The following is a 16,582-nucleotide window of genomic DNA, read 5'->3' on the forward strand; positions in this document are numbered from 1 at the left end:
TTAAAATGTATTTTAATCTTATTATTTATTTTAATCTTATTTATTTACTTATTTTAATCTTTTTTTGTAAATATTTGTATTTTAAAATAATAAATTTTAATATTTCTTAAAATATAATTTATTTACTTATTTTAATATGTATTTTTAACAATTTATTAACCTCATATCAATTGCATATGAACGAATATAGAGTGACACTTAAAATAAATAAACGTATCTTTTTTTTTAAACAATGAAGAATGTACTATATTATTGTTTTATTAATGTTTAGATTAAAAATTGAGCATGATTTATTACATTTAAATGAAAAGTTGTAACACAGGAATATGACAGAGAGGTAAAAAAAATGCAAAATATGAACCGGCAAGAAATATTTATTAATACTCTTCCAAAAAAATGTATTGGAGTGAATATTTCAGAATAGCAACGTCGTTTCGAAACATCAACAATCGTCCTAAACTGTAATTTAATAAAAACTACAGAGATCAGTAAAACAAAATAACATTGAGAAAAACTGTGTGTTTAACGTGAACTAAACCTGCACTGGTGGAGTGAAAGCGGCTCATTAGTAAATGACTGACTGACACATGAGCTCATGTGGAGAACTCCTTCAGAGCCCAGGATTTAGTGGCCATTTCCTGCCTCAGTCGAGAATATTCCTCAGCCAGAGCCTGGAAGTCCCTGCCGTAGATCTCGAATGACGCCAGCTGAGACTCGACCGCCTGTCTGTCCATCTCTGAGGTCTTCAGCTCTCCGGTCAGCTTCTCCCTGACACACACACACACACACACACACACACACACACACATGACGGACGCCGCAGGTCTGCAAACGCTGATTATTCTAACACTAACGCATTATAAGTAACTTGAGTTGCGTAATAATATTACTTTTTCCAAGTAACTAGTAAAGTAACGCATTACTTTTCAAATTTACAACAAAATATCTGAGTTACTTTTTCACATTCATTTGACTGACAGCTCATGTTGAGAGTTAGTGCACAGGTGTGTGTGTGTGTGTGTGTGTGTGTGTGTGTGTGTGTGTGTGTGTGTGTGTGTGTGTGTGTGTGTGTGTGTGTGTGTGTGAGAACATGATGGTTATTGTAGTTCTAGACTAAATGTGAGCATTTATTTATTTCACTTGCACAATAAAGATTCTGTTCTCCTTAAAATGAATAAAATCAGTCAAATGCAAAATCAGAATACTGTGCAAACCTACGATAATTAAATGTTAAATAAAACAACTATTTTTATGCATAATCTCCCTTTATATTTAATTTACCAATGTCTTGCTGCTGACCTTTGATGATGAAAATTACTAGATTTTTTGTTTTTATTTGTAAAACTATTTTCTCCTGCGTCTATTCTCCGTTATCCAGAGCTGCGCCCTCTAGTGTTCATGCGGGAATCTGCATCTTTACCTCAGCCTGGGGCGCATTATTTACATTTTGGTATGAAGAGGTCTTTACAAAAATATAACTTGTTATAAAAAAAAAAATCAAGCCCAGCCCAGGTGAGAAAAAGTAACGTAACGCATTACTTTTCTTAAAAAGTAACTAAGTAACTCAATTAGTTACTTTTTAAGGGAGTAACGCAATATTGTAACGCATTACTTTTCTTAAAAAGTAACTATGTAACTCAATTAGTTACTTTTTAAGGGAGTAACGCAATATTGTAACGCATTACTTTTCTTAAAAAGTAACTATGTAACTCAATTAGTTACTTTTTAAGGGAGTAACGAAATATTGTAACGCATTACTTTTCTTAAAAAGTAACTAAGTAACTCAATTAGTTAGTTTTTAAGGGAGTAACGCAATATTGTAACGCATTACTTTTCTTAAAAAGTAACTATGTAACTCAATTAGTTACTTTTTAAGGGAGTAACGCAATATTGTAACGCATTACTTTTCTTAAAAAGTAACTATGTAACTCAATTAGTTACTTTTTAAGGGAGTAACGCAATATTGTAACGCATTACTTTTCTTAAAAAGTAACTATGTAACTCAATTAGTTACTTTTTAAGGGAGTAACGCAATATTGTAACGCATTACTTTTCTTAAAAAGTAACTATGTAACTCAATTAGTTACTTTTTAAGGGAGTAACGCAATATTGTAACGCATTACTTTTCTTAAAAAGTAACTATGTAACTCAATTAGTTACTTTTTAAGGGAGTAACGAAATATTGTAACGCATTACTTTTCTTAAAAAGTAACTAAGTAACTCAATTAGTTAGTTTTTAAGGGAGTAACGCAATATTGTAACGCATTACTTTTCTTAAAAAGTAACTATGTAACTCAATTAGTTACTTTTTAAGGGAGTAACGCAATATTGTAACGCATTACTTTTCTTAAAAAGTAACTATGTAACTCAATTAGTTACTTTTTAAGGGAGTAACGCAATATTGTAACGCATTACTTTTCTTAAAAAGTAACTATGTAACTCAATTAGTTACTTTTTAAGGGAGTAACGCAATATTGTAACGCATTACTTTTCTTAAAAAGTAACTATGTAACTCAATTAGTTACTTTTTAAGGGAGTAACGCAATATTGTAACGCATTACTTTTCTTTAAAAGGTAACTATGTAACTCAATTAGTTACTTTTTAAGGGAGTAACGCAATATTGTAACGCATTACTTTTCTTAAAAAGTAACTATGTAACTCAATTAGTTACTTTTTAAGGGAGTAACGCAATATTGTAACGCATTACTTTTCTTAAAAAGTAACTAAGTAACTCAATTAGTTACTTTTTAAGGGAGTAACGCAATATTGTAACGCATTACTTTTCTTAAAAAGTAACTAAGTAACTCAATTAGTTAGTTTTTAAGGGAGTAACGCAATATTGTAACGCATTACTTTTCTTAAAAAGTAACTATGTAACTCAATTAGTTACTTTTTAAGGGAGTAACGCAATATTGTAACGCATTACTTTTCTTAAAAGGTAACTATGTAACTCAATTAGTTACTTTTTAAGGGAGTAACGCAATATTGTAACGCATTACTTTTCTTAAAAAGTAACTATGTAACTCAATTAGTTACTTTTTAAGGGAGTAACGCAATATTGTAACGCATTACTTTTCTTAAAAAGTAACTATGTAACTCAATTAGTTACTTTTTAAGGGAGTAACGCAATATTGTAACTAGGGTTGGGAACCGAGAACCGGTTCTTATGCAGAACCGAAACTGATTTTTGAAAAATACCAGAACCGCGCGAAATTCCTAAGTTTCGGTTCCGAAAACGGTTCTGGTGCAATGTGTGTGCGAAGCGCTGGAAGCGTATCCGAGTGACAGCCAGTGTTGCCAAGTCCGTGGTTTTCCCGCTTTCCCGTTTTCCACTGTTGCCGCGGGCTGTGTTTCATGTCCGCGGGTTGAAGCGATTGTGCTATTGTGCGGGTTTTTTTGTGAAAACCTGGCAACCCTGGCTCACCTCATCATGAATATTAATTACTGCCGCTTCCAGGAGTGCAACGCAGTTCAGCCTGAAAGCCCTCGCGCTACACATTTACGGTTTTGCGTCAGATATTTTCTCGTTGACCACCAGCATGGCGAAGAGAAAGTCACAGGTATGGATTCATTTCCAAAGAATGAATGATAATGAAGCAAAATGTGAAAAGTTAATAACATGCAAAGGAGGCTGCACTAGCAATTTGACAAAACATTTGCTACAGCAGAGAGTGCCTCAGGGCTTATACCAGATTTATAGTGAAAGGCCTATATATATATATATATTTGTCAACCGTTGAGTCACCATGGTTTAGGTAACCGTTTAGGCACAATTACCTTTGTAATGCTGAATTGCAATTTATTATTTACAAGTTCACTGAATAACTGAATTACTATTAAATTAATATACAACTAATTAATAAATATAACTAATAAATATATTTTATAACTTGGTTTTATTCAGAGACAGAGAGATAAAATGTAAATAAGACAATTTCAGAGGTGTTCATTTGAAAAACAATGTGTTGCAAGAATGGCTTAATTAATACTGTAATATATGTACAGTACAGGACTTTTTTGACATTGCCAACCTGTAAATAAATTTTAGAGCAAGTAATAAACACAAAATGGATTGTTTGAGTTGCGTATTGTGCCTTTTTCCTTTACCACTATTTGTTTAATAATTTTAATGGAACCGGAATCGGAACCGGAATCGTTAGGCGGAACCGGAACCGGAAAATTTCTCACGATTCCCAACCCTAATTGTAACGCATTACTTTTCTTAAAAAGTAACTAAGTAACTCAATTAGTTAGTTTTTAAGGGAGTAACGCAATATTGTAACGCATTACTTTTTTAAAAAGTAACTATGTAACTCAATTAGTTACTTTTTAAGGGAGTAACGCAGTATTGTAACGCATTACTTTTCTTAAAAAGTAACTAAGTAACTCAATTAGTTACTTTTTAAGGGAGTAACGCAGTATTGTAACGCATTACTTTTCTTAAAAAGTAACTATGTAACTCAATTAGTTACTTTTTAAGGGAGTAATGCAATATTGTAACGCATTACTTTTCTTAAAAAGTAACTATGTAACTCAATTAGTTACTTTTTAAGGGAGTAACGCAATATTGTAACGCATTACTTTTCTTAAAAGGTAACTATGTAACTCAATTAGTTACTTTTTAAGGGAGTAACGCAATATTGTAACGCATTACTTTTCTTAAAAAGTAACTATGTAACTCAATTAGTTACTTTTTAAGGGAGTAACGCAATATTGTAACGCATTACTTTTCTTAAAAAGTAATTAAGTAACTCAATTAGTTCGTTTTTAAGGGAGTAACGCAAGATTATAACGCATTACTTTTCTTAAAAAGTAACTAAGTAACTCAATTAGTTCGTTTTTAAGGGAGTAACGCAATATTGTAACGCATTACTTTTCTTTAAAAGTAACTATGTAACTCAATTAGTTACTTTTTAAGGGAGTAACGCAATATTGTAACGCATTACTTTTCTTAAAAAGTAACTATGTAACTCAATTAGTTACTTTTTAAGGCAGTAACGCAATATTGTAACGCATTACTTTTCTTAAAAAGTAACTATGTAACTCATTTAGTTACTTTTTAAGGGAGTAACGCAATATTGTAATGCATTACTTTTCAAAGTAACTTTCCCCAACACTGCTACTCACCTTATCTTGCGATGGGCTGCGATCTTGTCTCTTGTGTAAGTGTCCAGCTGAACCTCCAGCATCTCGGCCCTAATCTTCTGCAAACCGATCTCGCATTTGGCCTCGAAGTACTCGATCTTCTTCCTGTCCAGATCCTTCTGAGCCTTCAGCCGGAGATCCAGGACGAGACACTGGAGGATCTTCAAGCACTTCAGCAGCTCCTGGCAAAGCAAACACTGTTAATCACACACACTATTCACACACACTTCTTCATCCTTTCCTCCAGGTTTAGGAGTGTGTTTATGGGGATTCTTCTAGAAGCGCAGAAGGCCCGGCTCTCAGTCTCCGCTCTAATTCATCACAAAGCTGTTCTATCGGGTCGAGGTCAGGACTCCAGTTCCTCCACACCAAACTCCTCATCCATGTCTTTATGGAGACGCTTTGAGCACTGGTGCATGCTGGGACAGGAAGGGGCCGTCCCCAAACTGGTCCCACAAAGTGGGGAGCATGAAATTGTCCAAAATGCCTTGCATTAAGAGTTCCTTTCACTGGAACTAACCGCTGAAAAACACCCCCCCCCACCCCATAATCCCCCCTCCACCAAACTTTACACTTGGCACTATGCAGTCAAAAATGCCTTGCATTAAAGGGTTAGTTCACTCAAAAATGAAAAAACCTAAATAACGACTTGTATAGTGATGACCGATTTCAAAACACGTCATCATGAAGCTTCGAAGCGTTATGAATCAGTGAGTCGATTCAGCGGTTTGAAGCGTTACGAATCAGTGAGTCGATTCAGCGGTTTGAAGCGTTACGAATCAGTGAGTCGATTCAGCGGTTTGAAGCGTTACGAATCAGTGAGTCGATTCAGCGGTTTGGAGCGTTATAAATCAGTGAGTCGATTCAGCTGTTTGAAGCGTTACGAACAAGCCTGTAGTGCTTCAGTCAGAAATTGAAGCTTTCGGGCCTCGATCGCCCCCCGGTGGCCGGTCCCAGTATAGCTCCTAAACCCCGCCTCTCCATGTATTAGAATGGGCGCGAGACACACTAAACAATTTAATTACACTTCAAATAATTGTTTCCTAAAGATGGTTTCTGTCATTTTAGGCAGTTTTTATTACAATAATTTCATTTCAAGTGTTCGTTTTTTAAATAAGTTTAGTTTTAGTGAGTTATTTGATGCTATAAAAACGAGGGGTGTGACGTCATGATTGACAGCTGAGATTGACGGCTTCTCTGAATGAACTTGTCACTGAGGCACTAACGGACTTTTTTCTGGATTTTTGGGAGGAGATTGGAGCTTTAGCTTTAATTTATACACTTCCATAACTGTTTATTTCACACCAACATAATGAATTGTTCTGCATCTGTGAGAGTGTGGGCGGGCTTTTGATAATCGCGCCTCTACTTCCTGTTCTCTACTGCGCAGACTCGGTCCCAAGATGTCAGCGCCGTGAGCGGGCCTATGAAAGCTTCAACTTTGGTCAGCGGAAGTCAATGAAGTCGCGTCGTCCATATTTTTTTACGGTCTATGGTTACGAATCAGTGAGTTGATTCAGCGGTTTGGAGCGTTATGAATCAGTGAGTCGATTCAGCGGTTTGGATCGCCAAAAGCACGTGATTTTAGCAGTTTGGCGGTTTGACATGCGATCCGAATCATGATTCGACTCACTGATTCATAACGCTCCGAACCGCTGAATCGACTCACTGATTCATAACGCTTCAAACCGCTGAATCGACTCACTGATTCATAACGCTTCAAACCGCTGAATCGACTCACTGATTCATAACGCTTCGAACCGCTGAATCAACTCACTGATTCATAACGCTCCGAACCGCTGAATCGACTCGCTGATGCATAACGCTTCAAACCACTGAATCGACTCGCTGATTCATAACGCTCCGAACCTCTGAATCAACTCACTGATTCATAACGCTTCGAACCGCTGAATCGACTCGCTGATGCATAACGCTTCAAACCACTGAATCGACTCGCTGATTCATAACGCTCCGAACCTCTGAATCAACTCACTGATTCATAACGCTTCGAACCGCTGAATCGACTCGCTGATGCATAACGCTTCAACCGCTGAATCGACTCACTGATTCATAACGCTCCAAACCGCTGAATCGACTCGCTGATTCATAATGCTCCAAACAGCTGAATCGACTCGCTGATTCATAACGCTCCGAACCTCTGAATCAACTCACTGATTCATAACGCTCCAAACCGCTGAATCGACTCACTGATTCATAACGCTCCAAACCGCTGAATCGACTCACTGATTCATAACGCTCCGAACCTCTGAATCAACTCACTGATTCATAACGCTTCGAACCACTGATTCATAACGCTCCAAACCGCTGAATCGACTCACTGATTCATAATGCTCCAAACCGCTGAATCGACTCGCTGATTCATAATGCTTCGAACCACTGATTCATAACGCTCCAAACCGCTGAATCGACTCACTGATTCATAATGCTCCAAACCACTGAATCGACTCACTGATTCATAACGCTTCAAACCACTGATTCATAACGCTCCAAACCGCTGAATCAACTCGCTGAATCATAACGCTCCGAACCGCTGAATCGACTCACTGATTCATAACCCTTCAAACCACTGATTCATAACGCTCCAAACCGCTGAATCAACTCGCTGAATCATAACGCTCCGAACCGCTGAATCGACTCACTGATTCATAACACTCCAAACCGCTGAATCGACTCACTGATTCATAACGCTCCAAACCGCTGAATCGACTCGCTGATTCATAATGCTTCGAACCACTGATTCATAACGCTCCAAACCGCTGAATCGACTAGCTGATTCATAACGCTCCGAACCGCTGAATCGACTCACTGATTCATAACGCTCCGAACTGCTGAATCGACTCACTGATTCATAACGCTCCAAACCGCTGAATCGACTCACTGATTCATAACGCTCCAAACCGCTGAATCGACTCGCTGATTCATAATGCTTCGAACCACTGATTCATAACGCTCCAAACCGCTGAATCGACTCGCTGATTCATAATGCTTCGAACCACTGATTCATAACGCTCCAAACCGCTGAATCGACTCGCTGAATCATAACGCTCCGAACCTCTGAATCGACTCACTGATTCATAACGCTCCAAACCGCTGAATCGACTCGCTGATTCATAATGCTCCAAACCACTGAATCGACTCACAACGCTTCAAACTGCTGATTCGACTCAATGACTCATAACGCTCCGAACCGCTGAATCGACTCACTGATTCATAATGCTTCGAACCACTGATTCATAACGCTCCAAACCGCTGAATCGACTCGCTGATTCATAATGCTCCAAACCACTGAATCGACTCACAACGCTTCAAACTGCTGATTCGACTCACTGATTCATAATGCTTCGAACCACTGATTCATAACGCTCCGAACCGCTGAATCGACTCACTGATTCATAATGCTTCAAACTGCTGATTCGACTCACTGATTCATAACGCTTTGAAGCTTCATGATGCCGTGTTTTGAAATCGTCATCACTATATAAGTCGTTATTTAGGGGTTTTTTGCGCACAGAAACTATTCTCGTCTTCATAAAGTTATTGTAGAGCCGCTGTAGTGAGATGGACTTTGTAACTTTAGTCTTTAGTGTCTTTTAAGGGTCTTGAGAGTGTAAAGTTGAGCCAATGGAGGCCTTTCAGAGCATCAGATTTACACTAAAATATCTTCATTTGTGTCTGAAGATGAACGGAGGTCTGACGGGTGTCCAACCACATGAGGCTCAGTCATTAATCACACAATTTACATTTTTGGGTGAACTAACCCTTTAAGAGTTCCTTTCACTGGAACTAAAGGGGCCAACCCCTGAAAAAACAACCCCACCCTACAATCCCCCCTCCACCAAACTTTACACTTGGCACAATGCAAGTCCCGTTCTCCTGGCAACCGCCACACTCGTCCATGGGATTGTCAGACAGAGAAGCGTGATTGGTCACTCAGAGAACACGTCTCCACTGCTCTAGAGTCCAGTGGCGGCGCACTTTACCCCACTGCATCCCACGCTTTGATGATGTAAGGCCATGGAAACCCATTCCATGAAGCTCTACACACTGTTCTTGAGCTCATCTGAAGGCCACAGGAGTTTGGAGGTCTGAGCTCTTGACTCTGTGTCCCTCAGCATGCGCTGACCCCGCTCTGTGGCTGGTTATTATATAGACATGATAATGTAATAACGCTCTGGACTCACAGACAGGTAAGCGTGAGTTTGTCTCTGCAGTAATGTGGCGTTCTCTCGGTTCTTCTCGGCCAGGCTCTTTGCTTTCTTTAGTTCGGCGTCCAGCAGTTCAGGAAGTTTGGAAAGCTTCACACTCCTGAGACCCTCGCTTTCATTCTCTAAAAGAAGAAGTGATTTATTACCCTCTAACAAAATCATCAGAACAACAATCCCTGAAGGAGGCGGAGCAGTTTACCCCACTCAGGCTGATAGTATGTCAGGAAACTGCCGGCCTTCCTCTTCAGGTGTATCAGGAGCTCTGATGGTAACCTCTGCCTCATCTGAGCCACGTCCTGACCGCACAAATACCAAACAACAGCTTTAAAGGTGCAGTATGTAACTCAAGAAAAAGTCTTCAATGCCTTAAATGGAATAACAAGCGTCTTAATGATTGTTTCAAGGCGCTTATATTCTGGGGTGACACTGGCTAATGTGATTATTAATCTTCATTCACTCAAACGGCTGATTCATTCAGGAACGAAGCATTTGACTGCCTTAATGAGTGAGTCATTCATACAAATGATTCACTCAGGAACGAACCATTTTACTGTCTTCATGAGTGAGTCATTGAATCATTCATTCAACCAATTCACTCAAACGGCTGATTCATTCAGGAACGAAGCATTTGACTGCCTTAATGAGTGAGTCATTCATACAAATGATTCACTCAGGAACGAAGCATTTTACTGACTTCATGAGTGAGTCATTGAATCATTCATTCAACCAATTCACTCAAACGGCTGATTCATTCAGGAACGAAGCATTTGACTGCCTTAATGAGTGAGTCATTGAATCATTCATTCAACCAATTCACTCAAACGGCTGATTCATTCAGGAACGAAGCATTTGACTGCCTTAATGAGTGAGTCATTCATACAAATGATTCACTCAGGAACGAAGCATTTTACTGTCTTCATGAGTGAGTCATTGAATCATTCATTCAACCAATTCACTCAAACGGCTGATTCATTCAGGAACGAAGCATTTGACTGCCTTAATGAGTGAGTCATTCATACAAATGATTCACTCAGGAACGAAGCATTTTACTGTCTTCATGAGTGAGTCATTGAATCATTCATTCAACCAATTCACTCAAACGGCTGATTCATTCAGGAACGAAGCATTTGACTGCCTTAATGAGTGAGTCATTCATACAAATGATTCACTCAGGAACGAAGCATTTTACTGTCTTCATGAGTGAGTCATTGAATCATTCATTCAACCAATTCACTCAAACGGCTGATTCATTCAGGAACAAAGCATTTTACTGCCTTAATGAGTGAGTCATTGAATCATTCATTCAACTGATTCACTCAAATGGCTGATTCATTCAGGAACGAAGCATTTGACTGCCTTAATGAGTGAGTCATTGAATCATTCATTCAACTGATTCACTCAAACAGCTGATTCATTCAGGAACGAAGCATTTGACTGCCTTAATGAGTGAGTCATTGAATCATTCATTCAACTGATTCACTCAAACGGCTGATTCACTCAGGAACAAAGCATTTTACTGCCTTAATGAGTGAGTCATTGAATCATTCATTCAACCAATTCACTCAAACGGCTGATTCATTCAGGAACGAAGCATTTGACTGCCTTAATGAGTGAGTCATTCATACAAATGATTCACTCAGGAACAAAGCATTTTACTGCCTTAATGAGTGAGTCATTGAATCATTCATTTAACTGATTCACTCAAACGGCTGATTCATTCAGGAACGAAGCATTTGACTGCCTTAATGAGTGAGTCATTGAATCATTCATTCAACTGATTCACTCAAACAGCTGATTCATTCAGGAACGAAGCATTTGACTGCCTTAATAAGTGATTCATTCATACATATGATTCACTCAGGAACGAAGCATTTTACTGTCTTCATGAGTGAGTCATTGAATCATTCATTCAACCAATTCACTCAAACGGCTGATTCATTCAGGAACGAAGCATTTGACTGCCTTAATGAGTGAGTCATTCATACAAATGATTCACTCAGGAACGAAGCATTTTACTGTCTTCATGAGTGAGTCATTGAATCATTCATTCAACCAATTCACTCAAACGGCTGATTCATTCAGGAACGAAGCATTTGACTGCCTTAATGAGTGAGTCATTCATACAAATGATTCACTCAGGAACGAAGCATTTTACTGTCTTCATGAGTGAGTCATTGAATCATTCATTCAACCAATTCACTCAAACGGCTGATTCATTCAGGAACGAAGCATTTGACTGCCTTAATGAGTGAGTCATTCATACAAATGATTCACTCAGGAACGAAGCATTTTACTGTCTTCATGAGTGAGTCATTGAATCATTCATTCAACCAATTCACTCAAACGGCTGATTCATTCAGGAACAAAGCATTTTACTGCCTTAATGAGTGAGTCATTGAATCATTCATTCAACTGATTCACTCAAACAGCTGATTCATTCAGGAACGAAGCATTTGACTGCCTTAATGAGTGAGTCATTGAATCATTCATTCAACTGATTCACTCAAACGGCTGATTCACTCAGGAACAAAGCATTTTACTGCCTTAATGACTGAGTCATTGAATCATTCATTCAACCAATTCACTCAAACGGCTGATTCATTCAGGAACGAAGCATCTGACTGCCTTAATGAGTGAGTCATTCATACAAATGATTCACTCAGGAACAAAGCATTTTACTGCCTTAATGAGTGAGTCATTGAATCATTCATTTAACTGATTCACTCAAACGGCTGATTCATTCAGGAACGAAGCATTTGACTGCCTTAATGAGTGAGTCATTGAATCATTCATTCAACTGATTCACTCAAACAGCTGATTCATTCAGGAACGAAGCATTTGACTGCCTTAATGAGTGATTCATTCATACATATGATTCACTCAGGAACGAAGCATTTTACTGTCTTCATGAGTGAGTCATTGAATCATTCATTCAACCAATTCACTCAAACGGCTGATTCATTCAGGAACGAAGCATTTGACTGCCTTAATGAGTGAGTCATTCATACAAATGATTCACTCAGGAACGAAGCATTTTACTGTCTTCATGAGTGAGTCATTGAATCATTCATTCAACCAATTCACTCAAACGGCTGATTCATTCAGGAACGAAGCATTTGACTGCCTTAATGAGTGAGTCATTCATACAAATGATTCACTCAGGAACGAAGCATTTTACTGTCTTCATGAGTGAGTCATTGAATCATTCATTCAACCAATTTACTCAAACGGCTGATTCATTCGGGAACGAAGCATTTGACTGCCTTAATGAGTGAGTCATTCATACAAATGATTCACTCAGGAACGAAGCATTTGACTGCCTTAATGAGTGAGTCATTCATACAAATGATTCACTCAGGAACGAAGCATTTGACTGCCTTAATGAGTGAGTCATTCATACAAATGATTCACTCAGGAACAAAGCATTTTACTGCCTTAATGAGTGAGTCATTGAATCATTCATTCAACTGATTCACTCAAACAGCTGATTCATTCAGGAACGAAGCATTTGACTGCCTTAATAAGTGATTCATTCATACATATGATTCACTCAGGAACGAAGCATTTTACTGTCTTAATGAGTGAGTCATTGAATCATTCATACAAAGTCCATGATGGAAACAAGTGTGTGTGAACTGTTCAGTGTATTTTGGATCAGTTTTCTTAAATGTAAGATCATAAGCGTCTTAATGATCATTTTAAGGCTCTTATATTCTGGGATTTTAAGGCTCTTATATTCTGGGGTGACACTGCCTAATGTGATTATTAATCTTCATAAGGCTCTGATTTCATTAATAAATGTGAGCGCTTCACGTCTCAAAGCCTGAAGGTGGCGCTGTTGTGCGTTCAGGCTCGACCAATCAATGAATAGCACATTTATGCCTAATGCAGATCAATCGTGACAGTGTTTATACTGTACTTTAGTGTGGGAAAGAACTACAATCCCATGAAGCTTTGCGTTTTCATATTTTCAGAGCGTACAAAGATTGACTTGATTACGTCATTCGCAGTGCTTCATGGGAGTGGGCGGAGCTAATGAGAACTTTTGGCGCATTGCTTTATTTTACTCTGATTGGTGTTTTTTCTGTAGAGCATCATGGGTAATGTAGTTCTTCTGTCTTAGGGCTGGACATTAAGCCTGTTCACACGCTTGTCCTTCTGTAAATCTGTCATTCACTTGTCCGAGTAAAAAATTTGCTTGTCCGGATTTTTTTTGTAAATATAATCTATTCTGAAGCAATATTCTCACCAGTGTAGACACATGACCCAGAAGAGATTTGTTTAAAAGCAGAGGAAGACGCGCGTGTCTCAGCTGTTGAATTCTACACTGATCGTGCTTTAGGTCTCGGCGTAGTTCTCAAAATGGGGCTAAAGTGGCATTTCATGGATTCCTGAACGCCGGATCTGCTCATATTCTCACGCATGCGTCGTGGAGACACACACGGAAGACAAGAACAAGCTGGATAAAGGTGTTATTTTGATTTTTTTTTGCGCACAAAAACTATTGTCGTCGCATCGTAAAATTATTGTAGAGCCGCTGTGGTGAGATGGACTTTGTAATGATGTTTTTAGTGCCTTTTATGGGTCTTGTGAGTGTAAATGTACTGAATGCCAATGGAGGCCTATCTGAAGCCTTTCTCAGCATCAGCTTTACACTAAAATATCTTCATTTGTGTCTGAAGATGAACGGAGGTCTGACGGGTGTCCAACCACATGAGGGTGAGGAATTAATGACACAATTTACATTTTTGGGTGAACTAACCCTTTAATTAATTGTTTATGGAACTGGCGTATGAAATCAGTGTCTTGTTCAGTCGTGATGGTATTCAGGAAAACACACTCTTGTTAGTGTATTGTTGCTTAAAGGGTTAGTTCACCCAAAAATGTAAATTGTGTGATTAATGACTGAGCCTCATGTGGTTGGACACCCGTCAGACCTCCGTTCATCTTCAGACACAAATGAAGATATTTTAGTGTAAATCTGATGCTCTGAAAGGCCTCCATTGGCTCAACTTTACACTCTCAAGACCCTTAAAAGACACTAAAGACTAAAGTTACAAAGTCCATCTCACTACAGCGGCTCTACAATAACTTTATGAAGACGAGAATAGTTTCTGTGCGCAAAAAAACCCTAAATAACGACTTATATAGTGATGACGATTTCAAAACACGGCCTCATGAAGCTTCGAAGCGTTATGAATCACTCAGTCGATTCAGCAGTTTGAAGCGTTATGAATCAGTGAGTCGATTCAGCGGTTTGAATCGCCAAATTTCAGCAGTTTGGCGGTTTGACACGCGATCCGAATCATGATTCGACTCACTGATTCATAACGCTTCAAACCGCTGAATCGACTCACTGATTCATAACGCTTCAAACCGCTGAATCGACTCACTGATTCATAACGCTTCGAAGCTTCATGATGCTGTGTTTTGAAATCGTCATCACTATATAAGTCGTTATTTAGGGTTTTTTTGCGCACAAAAACTATTCTCGCCGATTCATAAAGTTATTGTAGAGCCGCTGTAGTGAGATGGACTTTGTAACTTTAGTCTTTAGTGTCTTTTAAGGGTCTTGAGAGTGTAAAGTTGAGCCAATGGAGGCCTTTCAGAGCATCAGATTTACACTAAAATATCTTCATTTGTGTCTGAAGATGAACGGAGGTCTGACGGGTGTCCAACCACATGAGGCTCAGTCATTAATCACACAATTTACAGTTTTGGCTGAACTAACCCTTTAACTGTATCATATGTTATAAATATAAAAACTACTCAATTTTAACTGTGTATGTGAACTGAGTTTCTGTGTGCTCATTTGTTTTCGTTCTCGAGAGTCTGCGTGAGCCTCAACAGCTCAACCTTATTAACGTCAGTTTATATTATGATCCACTATCGATCTCCACTTACACTGATGCGGAATCATTATTGCACTTTTGGTGATTCCCTAGTTATTTTTTGTTTTGACGTTTTAACCAGGACACTTGTCCATCGGGCAAGTAAATCTATTCTTCACTTGCCCCTTCAAAAAATCCACTAGCGTTAATGTCGAGCCCTGATTAATGAGTGAGTCATTGAATCTTTCATTAGACCCATTAATAGTCCCGCCGTGTGTGTGTGTGTGTGTGTGATCTCCCCCGGCCACACACACTCTTCATACCTGTCGAGGGGGCGTCTGTCTCTCCACTCGCTCTGCTGTCAGTCCCAGAATGCCGCTGTGATGCTCACTGACGTCCATCTGCTTCACACACTGACCCACCAGCAAACACTGCTCCAGCGTGCTGAAGAACTGCAGGACACACACTGCAAACTCACACACTTCAGGAGTAACACACTTCAGGAGTAACACACTTCAGGAGTAACACACTTCAGGAGTAACACACTTCAGGAGTAACACACACTTCAGGAGTAACACACACTTCAGGAGTAACACACACTTCAGGAGTAACACACACTGCAAACTCACACACTTAAGGAGTAACACACACTTCAGGAGTAACACACACTTCAGGAGTAACACACACTTCAGGAGTAACACACACTGCAAACTCACACACTTCAGGAGTAACACACTTCAGGAGTAACACACACTTCAGGAGTAACACACACTTCAGGAGTAACACACACTGCAAACTCACACACTTCAGGAGTAACACACCTCAGGAGTAACACACCTCAGCGTTTGGCCAATCACCACGCACTGGGTCTGCCAGCCAATCAGAGCACACTATGCTCTTCAGGAGGGCTTTGTAGAAATGAAAGTGTTAACACAGAAGCGTGTGTGTGTGTGTGTGTTGCTCTGCGGTACCTTGTCCTCCGCTGAAAGTGTTAACACAGAAGTGTGTGTGTGTGTGTGTACATGTTTTTCTAGCCTGGTGGGGACTTCAGCCTGACTGTAGACAGACTCATGGGGACTCGTGTCCTAAACTGAGGTCCCCATGGGCACAAAAGCTTATAAATCATTCAGAATGAGTTTTTATGAAAATGTAAAAATGCAGAATGTCTCCTGTGATGGGTAGGTTTAGGGGCAGGGGCAGTGTGTGTGTGTGTGTGTGTGTGTGTGTGTGTGTGTGTGTGTGTGTGTGTGTGTGTGTGTGTGTGTGTGTGTGTGTGTGTGTGTGTGTGTGTGTGTGTGTGTGTGATGGGTAGGTTTAGGGGCAAGGGCAGTGTGTGTGTGTGTGTGTGTGTGTGTGTGTGTGTGATGGGTAGGTTTAGG

General features: G+C 39.3%; 1 protein-coding gene across 3 annotated transcripts in view; it reads right to left on the reverse strand.

Moving 5' to 3' along the window:
• Positions 1-227: 227 nt before the first annotated feature.
• The window catches only part of haus4 (HAUS augmin-like complex, subunit 4), an 18,110-nt gene continuing 1,755 nt past the window's right edge, over positions 228-16,582 (reverse strand). Inside the window, exons 5-9 of one of the 3 annotated variants that reach the window (XM_079815774.1) lie at positions 15,527-15,655; positions 9,572-9,668; positions 9,349-9,494; positions 5,129-5,328; positions 228-768 (exon numbers count right to left, since the gene is read on the reverse strand). In XM_079815774.1, coding sequence (XP_079671900.1) covers positions 594-768; positions 5,129-5,328; positions 9,349-9,494; positions 9,572-9,668; positions 15,527-15,655 — 747 coding nt within the window. In that variant the 3' untranslated portion in view covers positions 228-593. The remainder of the gene's footprint in view (positions 769-5,128; positions 5,329-9,348; positions 9,495-9,571; positions 9,669-15,526; positions 15,656-16,582) is intronic. The other 2 variants (XM_079815775.1, XM_079815776.1) reach the window with 2 other exon arrangements.

This window comes from Gobio gobio (assembly GCF_949357685.1).
Source record: "Gobio gobio genome assembly, chromosome: 4".
NCBI lineage: Eukaryota > Metazoa > Chordata > Actinopteri > Cypriniformes > Gobionidae > Gobio > Gobio gobio.